At 53.0% G+C, this 10,729-nt stretch overlaps 1 protein-coding gene across 2 annotated transcripts in view; it reads left to right on the forward strand.

The window, feature by feature from the left end:
- Positions 1 to 10,174, forward strand: part of wdfy3 (WD repeat and FYVE domain containing 3) — an 87,268-nt gene extending 77,094 nt beyond the window's left edge. For both annotated transcript variants that reach the window (XM_060065789.1, XM_060065790.1), the window contains 4 exons: positions 102 to 422; positions 1,453 to 1,564; positions 1,833 to 2,030; positions 8,374 to 10,174. In XM_060065789.1, the coding sequence (XP_059921772.1) occupies positions 102 to 422; positions 1,453 to 1,564; positions 1,833 to 2,030; positions 8,374 to 8,464 (722 nt within the window). In that variant the 3' untranslated portion in view covers positions 8,465 to 10,174. The remainder of the gene's footprint in view (positions 1 to 101; positions 423 to 1,452; positions 1,565 to 1,832; positions 2,031 to 8,373) is intronic.
- Positions 10,175 to 10,729: the final 555 nt, after the last annotated feature.

Here is a 10,729-nt window from a genome sequence, read left to right on the forward strand (position 1 = left end):
TGAAGATAGAGCTATCAGACTAGCCCTCAGGCACCACAGGTATCCTGGACATAGAGCTATGAAGATAGAGCTATCAGCCTAACCATCCAGTTGCCCCCCAGGTCCTGGAGTCCGCAGCGGTCCCTCCTGGTCTCTGGACAGCGGTTCAGATGACTCCCGCCACTGGTCAGACACCCTCAGCACCGACGAGAAGGACGGCTTCGTCTTCATCAACTACTCTGAGGGCCAGAGCAGACCTGGCAGGCCACCTGGGGGGCCCCAACCCCCAGGGGGGGGGCAGCACCCAGGGGGGGGGCAGCACCCAGGGGGGCCCAAGCAGCCAGCCCAGCCAGCCCCCTCCCAGCCCCCCTCAGGGTCTGTTCCACAAACGGCCCCCCAGCCTGGAGCTGGGGAAGCTCGACCTTACAGCCAGCTGAGGACAGGTGAGTCATCTCACATCACCTGTAAGACCCTAACCTGATGTACACGTGTATCAGACCTACCTGGAGACAGACACACCTGTATCAGACCTACCTGAAGACAGACACTCCTGTATCAGACCTACCTAGAGACAGACACTCCTGTATCAGACCTACCTAGAGACAGACACACCTGTATCACACCTACCTGGAGACAGACACTCCTGTATCAGACCTACCTTGAGACAGACACACCTGTATCAGACCTACCTGGAGAATAACACACCTGTATCAGACCTACCTAGAGACAGACACACCTGTATCAGACCTACCTAGAGACAGACACACCTGTATCAGACCTACCTGGAGAATAACACACCTGTATTAGCCTACCTGGAAAAAGACACACCTGTATCAGACCTACTTAGTGAATAACACACCTGTATCAGCCTTCCTGGAAACAGACACACCTGGATCAGCCTACCCTGATACAGACAGATATAAAGATGATCTAAAGCAGGGGTGCCCAACCAGTCGATCGCGGTCTACCAGTAGACCGCCGACAGATCCCAAGTCGACCGCGAGGGGTGAAGAAAAAAAAAAATATATATATATATATATATATTTTTTTTTTAAATAAAATAAAATTTGCGCGGGACATATACGCGCGGTAGCGCATGCGCTGTCAACAGCAGTTGAAAGCCGTCAACAGTAGTTACGCACTCCTAAACGTTGGCATGGCTGAGGGGAAACGAGCTAAGACCTACCATTTTCACCCTGAGTGGGAGGAAGATTATTGATCATTGTTGCGAAGGTGCCGCGCGCAGACGGAATGAAACCCCCACTGAAGTCTCCGCCCCCCCCCCCCCCCCCCCCCCCCCGGTAGATCTCGGGAGGTTGGCTACTTGAAAAGTAGATCTTGGGTCAAAAAAGGTTGGGCACCCCTGATCTAAAGATACAGATATAAAAGAAATACCCGACTGTTCGAATTGACTTTATTCCAATAACATTCTTAACCACGTGTGTATGTGTGTGTACATTTGTGTATGAGCAGGGTACAGATGGGAGAGGCAGCTGGTGTTTCGTAGCAAACTCACCATGCACACGGCATTTGAACGCAAGGACAACGGAACGCCGGCGGAAATCACTGCACTGGCCATCTCCAAGTAAACACTTCTGCCTCCTCCCCATCTCCTCCTAATTAACGGCTCCTCCTGCTCTTAACTACCAGCTCCTCCTCCCCATCTCCTCCTAACCACCAGCTCCTCCTTCTAACTACCAGCTCCTCCTCCCCTCCACCTCTTCCAAACAAGCTCCTCCACACCTCCTACTCATCGCCTCCTCCAGTTCCTATTTACAACTTTGTATTTCAATTCAGCTCTCTCTCTCTCTCTCTCTCTCTCTCTCTCTCTTCTCCCCCCCCCCCCCCTCTAGGGACCACAGTAAGGTGATGGTGGGGGACGGCCGGGGGCGTGTGTTCAGCTGGTCGGTGAGCGAGCAGCCGGGCCGGTCGGCAGCGGACCACTGGGTGAAGGACGAGGTGGGGGACAGCTGCTCCGGCTGCAGTGTCCGCTTCTCCCTCACAGAGAGACGCCATCACTGCAGAAACTGTGGACAGCTCTTCTGCCACAAGTAAGTCTGTCTTTCAGTGTCTTATACCCCATAGGGGTAACTGTAGCCCTTGTTTAGTCCCTCTCCCTCTCTAACAAGGTTGTTGTCAAATGAGACAGAGAAATATGCTTTACTTTGCGTTCTCAATTATGTTATAGACATCATGAATATCCATCCCACTGTTTGATCTTTGTATTGCATTTGATGTCATTGGAATAAAAATGCACTAAGTAAATTCAAAATCAATATTTTTAATATCCATATTATAGATGGATATACCCTTTTTTTAGCGCTTTGCCAGAGTACAATAAAAGTAGCTACTCCTTGGTGAGCTGACTGGCTAATGGGTCATGTGATGGTCATGTGATGGTCATATGATGGTATGAAGTAATGATGTCATTTGATGGTCATGTGATGGTATGATGTGATGATGTCATGTGATGGTTATGTGATTGTCATGTGATGGTATGATGTGATGATGTCATGTGATTGTCATGTGATGTATTTGATTTGATTGAAATTTATTTTGAACATGTAAAAGAAAATAATGATGTTACACAAAATAGAAAGCATAATTAGATACCTGAATGACAAATACTTGATGTGTATATATTAGTGCTGTCAGTTTAACGCGTTATTAATGGCGTTAACGCAAACAATTTTAACGGCGTCAATTTTTTTATCGCGCGATTAACGCTCTTTTGGCTTGGCAAATGTTGTAGTTTTTTCACCTGCTGCAAGTTGCAACAACTAGTCACGTTAGATAAACTACAACACCATACCAAATCTAGCTACAAAACAACAAGCACGCCGCACAAACTTGTTGGTGCTGTGGTAACCGACTTGGAGAATGAGCCGGGTTTCAAAGATTCTACACAAGGCGACAGTTCGGCCTTTATTCAATAGTCACACTCAGGACAAGGGTGCGCTAGGGTCTCCGTGAGCCTCTAGCTTCTGCATTCAATGCGTGTCTCTGCCATTCCCCTGCTCCTGTTCTGTAGCCTCTTTTATGCAGGCTCTGGGCCTTCCTCCTCCCAGCCGCCAGGTGTCCCCCATCCCGCTGATTGGGGGGAGGGTCCAGGTGCTCTCCGTCGCCGGCTGGTGGGTGGGGGTGGTATACCCCGTCCTTCACGGTCCCTCGGGCCCGTCCAGGCCGAGGTTTCAGGGGCGGGATGCCACACTCCCCCCCCGTTTGCTCAAGCCCCTGGTCTCTGGGGAACCCCCCTAGGCAGGCATCCCGACGTGACAGGGCGTCGGCGTTGGCATGCTCTCGGCCCGGTCGGCGGTCCACCCGGAACCGGAAATCCTGGAGAGCCAGGAACCACCGTGTCACCCGGGCGTTCGTATTCTTGGCCCCCGCCATCCACTTCAGGGGGGCGTGGTCGGTGACCAAAGTGAACTCCCTCCCCAGGAGGTAATAACGCAACTTCTCGAGGCACCATTTGATGGCCAGGGCCTCCTTCTCCACGGTGGAGTAGTTGCGCTCGTTGGGGAGGAGCATCCGGCTGACGTAGGTTATGGGGTGCTCCTCTCCGGCCCGGATCTGGGACAAGACCCCCCCCCGAGTCCCACCTCCGAGGCGTCTGTGTGTACAATCACGGGGAGATTAAAGTCAGGGGTGATTAGTACAGGTTCAGAACACAGGGCCTCCCGGAGCGTCTTGAAAGCCTGGTCCGCCGCCTCCGACCAGATGACCCGGTCTGGCAAGGCCTTACGGGTCAGGTCGTTCATGGGGCTGGCCAGCGTGGCGTACCCGGGAATGAAGCGCTGATAGTAGCCCACCAGCCCCAAGAATGCCTTTACCTGCTTCTTGGTGCGGGGCTGAGGCCAGGCCCGTATGGCGGCTACCTTGCCTTCCTGCGGCCGCACTGTTCCCCTCCCGACCCGGTACCCCAGGTACGTTGTCTCCTCTCTCCCGAGGCGACATTTGGCCGGGTTAGCGGTGAGGCCCGCCTTCCGGAGTTCTCCCAGCACGGCCCTTAGCTGGCGGATGTGGATATCCCAGCTGGGGCTGTAAATGATGATGTCATCAATATAGGCCGCCGCGTAATCCTGGTGGGGCCTCAGGAGCTGGTCCATCATACGCTGGAAGGTGGCCGGGGCGCCGTGTACCCCGAAAGGGAGGACGGTGTACTGGTAAAGTCCCCCCGGGGTGGAGAACGCCGTCTTTTCCCGGGCCGCTCGGGTCAACGGCACCTGCCAGTACCCCTTGGTCAGGTCCAGGGTCGACAGGTACCGCGCCGGGCCCAAGCGCTCGATTAGTTCATCGACCCGGGGCATGGGGTAGGCGTCGAACTCCGACGCCTCGTTCAGCCGCCTGAAGTCATTACAGATCCGAAAGGTACCGTCTGGCTTGGGCACAAGGACCACCGGGCTGCACCAGGCGCTACGGGACTCCTCCATCACCCCGAGCTGCAGCATTCGGCGCACCTCGGTCCGTATGGCCTCCCTCCGGGCCTCCGGGATCCTGTAGGGCGGAACCCTGACCCTTACGCCTGGCGCCGTCCGGATGTCGTGGTGGGTGACTGCAGTCCTCCCCGGCAGGTCGGAGAACACGTCCCGATGCTCTCTGGGCCGGGCTGAGGTCCTCCCCCACCGGGACTTCCGGGATCTCCCGTCGGGCCGCCAGGGACAAGGGAGCGGGGTCGGCGGGTGTCTGCTCCCCCCCCTCCACTGCTTCAGGAGATTGATGTGGTATAGCTGCGTCGGCTTCCGCCTCCCTGGCTGGCGGACCTGGTAGTTCACCTCCCCCACGCGTTCCACCACCTCGTAGGGTCCCTGCCACTTGGCCAGGAACCGGCACTCCGCCGGGGGGACCAGGACCAGGTCTCCTGGCTGAAAGGTCCTCAGCTGGGCTCCTCGGTTATAGACCCTCGCCTGGGCCTGCTGCGCTCGTTGGAGGTGCCCCCGGACGATGGGCCACACCCGGGCCATGCGGTCACGCACCTGCTCCACGTGATCCACGGTGGTGCGGTGGGGGGACGGCTGGCTCTCCCAGGCCTCCTTTGCGATGTCCAGGATCCCGCGGGGTCTCCGCCCGTACAGCAGCTCAAAGGGGGAGAACCCGGTGGACGCCTGGGAGACCTCCCGTACCGCGAACAGTACGTGGGGTAGGAGTTGGTCCCAGTTCTTCCCGTCGGCTTGCATGGCCTTCTTGATCATCTGCTTCAGTGTCTTGTTGAAACGCTCGACCCGGCCGTCCGTCTGGGGGTGGTAAACCGAGGTCCGGAGCTGCTTCACCTGCAGGAGCCTGAGGACCTCCTTCATCACCCGTGACATGAAACATGACCCCTGATCAGTGAGCACCTCCTTTGCTATCCCTACCCGGCTGAAGAGGAGCATAAACTCACGGGCGACTGCCTTGGCGGTGGCGGCGCGCAGGGGAAGGGTACCGGGTGGCGTAGTCGACTAGCACCAGGATATAGCGGTGGCCCCGGCTGGTCTTGGGAAGGGGCCCCACGATGTCCAAGGCTAAGCGGTCAAAGGGGGTCTCAATGATGGGCATGGGAATGAGGGGGTTTCTAGCGGTGGGCCGGGGGGCTACCCGCTGGCACTCGGGGCACCCCTGGCAGTGGCGCTCAACATCCCGCTTAACGCCCGGCCAATAGAACCTGGCTAGGACCCGCTCCCGGGTCTTGTCCATGCCCAGGTGGGCCCCCAGGAGGTGGGTGTGGGCCATAAAAAGCACCTTACTAACGTATGGACGGGGCACCACTAGCTGTTCCCTCACTCCCCCATCCCCGGAGGCTACTCGATACAACAGACCCCCCCTGGTGCTGAAGTGCGGATGCGGTGTGTGACTCACCGAGTCTCGGGCCTGCCCGTCGTGGACCAGGACGTGGCTCCAGGCGTGCTTGAGGGCCTCATCCTGGAGCTGGGCGGTGGCGAACTGGCCGGGTCGGGACGAGCCTTCCCCCCCCTCTGGTAAGAAGTCCGAGAACTCAGTGAGGGGGGAGCTCTCCGGGTCTTCCGGTGGGTCTGGCTGCTCGGAGGCCGTGAGGGTCTCCGGGGTGTCGGGGGTAGGTTCCGGTGTCTCGCTCCGGACGGGTCCTCTCCCCGTGTCGGACTACCAGACGTTCCCTGCGTCCAGCAGGTCGCCAGCATGCACGTGTGGTCCGCCCCCGGGTCCGCGTAAGCTGACGGCATCGATACATCCCGTCCCCTCGGGCAATAGCTTTGAGACTGTAATGGTGATTAAGGGCTATACAAATAAAATTGAATTGAATTTAATTGAATAGCGAGCGATGTGGCCGAGCTGGCCGCACTCAAAACAGCGCCGCACCTCCCGGTTCTCCGGTACTCCGCTCGGTGGGGTGAAGCCGGGAGCCGGGGTCCGGATAGGGGGTCCCCTCGGGTCTTGGCGGATCTCGGCGCGCCGTGGGGCTGGGGCGGGTCTGGCGCTCAGGAGCTGGGCCACCTGCCAGTTCTCCAGCTGAAGGACCAGGTCGTCCACGGAGGCAGGATGATGGTGGGCCAGCACGCGGCGGGCGTCCGGCGGGAGTCGCCGCAGGGTGTTGTCAATAATCACCCGGTCGATCGGGTTGGGACCCTCTCCCGTTGTCAGCCACCGCTTCACTAGCCGGCTGTGTTGGGCGATCTGTGTGCGCACGGCTCCCCGCGCGTCAAACCGCCAATCCTGGGCGCGTTGCGCCTGCTCGAGGAACGGTGCCACTATGTGCGCCCACTGCTCCTCTGGCCAGCCTTCCCTCTGTGCGGTCCGCTCGAAGACCTCGAGGTAAGCCTCCACATCGTCTTCAGGTCCCAGTTTAGTGAGGCGGCTGGTCGGGGCGGCGGTCGGCGCAGCGCGGACGGCGTGCTGAGTAAGCCGCAGCACAGCCTCCCGCTGGTGTTGCTGGACAGCCGACGCCGCGGCTCCTTCCGGGTTCTGCATGGCGGGGTAGTAGTAGTGGGAACGCTCAAGCTGCCTGCATTCTCCACCATATGTGGTAACCGGCTTGGAGAATGAGCCGGGTTTCAAAGATTCTACACAAGGCGACAGTTCGGCCTTTATTCAATAGTCACACTCAGGACAAGGGTGCGCTAGGGTCTCCGTGAGCCTCTAGCTTCTGCATTCAATGCGTGTCTCTGCCTTTCCCCTGCTCCTGTTCTGTAGCCTCTTTTATGCAGGCTCTGGGCCTTCCTCCTCCCAGCCGCCAGGTGTCCCCCATCCCGCTGATTGGGGGGAGGGTCCAGGTGCTCTCCGTCGCCGGCTGGTGGGTGGGGGTGGTATACCCCGTCCTTCACGGTTCCTCGGGCCCGTCCAGGCCAAGGTTTCAGGGGCGGGATGCCACAGTGCAAGCAAGGATAGGAGCGGATGGAAAAACTCCTTAAAAGTGTGTGTGTGTGTGTGTGTGTGTGTTTGTGTGTCACTCTGTTCGAGCCTGCACGAGAGTTCAATGCCGTTACGTCTTTCTGACCAATCGCAGTTCAAGGCCCACCTGGGCTGTACCACTTCGGGAGGGGCCGCTCAGTTCTTCCCCTCTAGACAAAATCGACTTGGTTGCGACGTTGACGGTTTGTTAGTGTTGCAGCTGTTGAGTGAGTGAGAGGTTGCGGATGCACAGCTCAGGTTGCCGGACGGCACTGCAAGGAACTTTTATAAACGCAACATTGTTATCCCGCAGTAATCAGCCCGACAGCCCCGAAACGTTAACGGCCCACCGGGAATTCTCCCGACTCTCCTGATTACCACTCCGCCACTGTGTGTGTGTGTGTGTGTGTGTGTGTGTGTGTGTGTGTGTGTGTGTGTGTGTGTGTGTGTGTGTGTGTGTGTGTGTGTGTGGCCGTTATTGATAGCCTGGTAATGTGTATAGGCCTACGTACGGTAGGAATATTCATCCTGGTTTAAATAATAAATGTTAAAGTATTTCCCATCTTTGCTGAGCAAGAGCTTTGTTCGATAGTTCAGTGATTGCAACAAATAAAAGCCTGGGCTTTTGACGTTTTGCGATAGGCCTACCACTGCGGGTCTCTCTTCTTACTGTCCTTCTCAACACTGTCTGATCTAAAAGGCTAGCAGCACGAAATCAAGGGATATTTAGAATAGAAAAAAATGGCGACTAATCGCGAGTTAACTATGACATTAATGCGATAAATCACGATTAGGGGTATATACAGCACTAGTATATATGTATGATGTGAGGACGTGATGGTCATGCAATTTTATGATATCATGTGATTTTCATGTTATGGTATGATGATGTCATGTGATGGTATTATGATGCTATGATTATGTCACGTGATTGTCATGTGATGGTATGAAGATGTTCATGTGATGGTATGATGATGGTCACGTGATGGTCATGTGATGGTATGATGTGATGATGTCATGTGATGGTCATTTGATGATATCATGTGATTACAGATGCAGTCGTTTCCAGTCTGAGATCCGCCGGCTGAAGATCTCGTCTCCAGTGAGAGTGTGTCAGACCTGTTACCAGACCCTGCAGAACTAACTCACAAGCGCACATCACACACACACACACACACACACACACACACACACACACACACACACACACACACACACACACAGTCCACCGCTACCCTTCACTGCTCCCATCCTATCAACCATGTGGCATGAGTAACAAGACTGAAGAGGAAAATGTGTCAACAAAAGAAGAGCAAGTCTGAAGATGTGAGACCAGGTTGGAAGGCCTCTTTCTTCCTATAGTGTACACACACACACACACACACACACACACACACACACACACACACACACACACACACACACACACACACACACACACACACACACACACACACACACACACACACACACACACACACACACACACACACACACTAACCGCCCATGAGCAAGGGATCAAAGGAGAAACAGAAAGAGCTACTAGCTGTAACATAGCGCTTAGCTTTCTGGCTAACTTCTTCTGGCTTAAAAACATAACAAATTGATAACGAGCCGCTAACGGCTAGTCACTTAGCAAGCAGGCGAACACCTCCTGGGGGAATGTAAATATTCTAAATGTTTGTACTCGTGGCTCTAGTTATGCAATGACTTCATGTCTTTATATTTTTTTACTATTTCATCATTTTGGTTGTTAAAAAATCGGTTATGTTTTTGTGTTGCCCACAGTGTCCAATCGTTGTTCTGCCAAACAGACCGCCACACATCACTCCTACCTAATCTCTGTCATTTGACATGAAGTTATCATTTGACACATTCTTATCATGCAATGTTCCATGAAATGCATTCACCACTATATTAGGTCTGTGATGTATTCTACACTATCACCATACACTATATGTGCTCTTTCACTCTCTGTCTCTCTGTGACTCTGCCTCTCTCACTCTCTCTTTGTCTTTCTCTTTTTTTCTTGCTCTTTCTGGCTTTCTCTCTCTGCCGTGTATAAAAGTGTCATAAAGTGATGACACTGTAGTGGGTCTGTAATAAATCATGTCGGACGATAATAACTATGAAGAATATACCTTACCCTATATATGAATACACTCTGTATAACTACAAACCCGAGATATGACATGGTATGGTATGAAGATATTAACGCATCTCTAACCCCAAGGGGGCGCTGTGGGTAGACCTTACTGCTGCTTTCTTGGTTAAAAGAAATATACTTTTTTTTTCTCCTTTGTATGTAGTTCCTAACACGCATACACACACACACAAACACACACTAAACCTGCCGTATATATGCACTCTTAATACTAATAATTGTGATTCTTCATGCTCTCTCATGTATGTACTGTACACTAGCTCCTGTTAAGCACCGTGCGCCCGTCTCCACCTCCTCCGCACCTTCACGTGTACAAAACAAATCATGTTTTTATGAAATGCAGTTTTATGTTACGCGCCATTATTTAGGAGGGAGGGTGCAATTCGACGCAGCGAAAATGAACTGTACAAAGTATTTATGCAATTATAATTGATTTTTGATTGTTTTTTTATGATGAGTTACTTGTTGCATGTCTGAGCAGCCATAATGTTCCTGGTTGCTCTCTGGTCATATAAAGATGATTTTATTTCGTTTGAGGCATTATCTTAAAAGGAGCACCACAACAGTATCTGGTGCAATGAATGTTTCTTGTATATTTGTCTAATGGGAAAATAAAACCCTAACAATACGTTAAAATAATGCAATAGATTGGTTATTATTTTAATTTCAATAAATAATTGCTGTTTACCACCCATGTCTGATATTGTGTCTGATTGTACTTTCATTCTCAGAAAAACTTGGAATATTGGCCCTAAATTATTCTATTATCTCAACTGATGTAAGGTGTAAATTTGTCTGCAATTAGTACTGAGGTATAATAAATAATCAATTCTGCAATGTATTATTGTACAATGATTTCTGCTAGGATAGGGAATGAGTCCACAGTTACATTTGAACCATTCAATGAAAAGTTGAATGATGAACAGCTTTGTGTTGGCCTACTTTTTTCAACAAACAGCAAGGCCACAGAGAATGAACCTCATTCTCCATCCGTCTCTGTGTGTTCATGTGTGGGGAGAACGCAGCCGGCCCTCGTTACATGCAGACAGTGAGCCGTTAAGTAACTAAATTCACCCTTCACCGTCCATTTCGTCTGTCGCTGTCATCGGTCTGTGGCACAAAACCAAGTTAATTATATAATTAATATTATTAGTAGCAGACTCCCTTCACCGCCGAGGCTCAGTACTGCAGCGCTCCTCCGTCCAAGCTGCGGATTGGTTGGGGTGGATCCCTTTAGAGTCTGCG

The sequence above is a fragment of the Gadus macrocephalus genome, chromosome 11 (genome assembly GCF_031168955.1).
Source record: "Gadus macrocephalus chromosome 11, ASM3116895v1".
Taxonomy (NCBI): domain Eukaryota; kingdom Metazoa; phylum Chordata; class Actinopteri; order Gadiformes; family Gadidae; genus Gadus; species Gadus macrocephalus.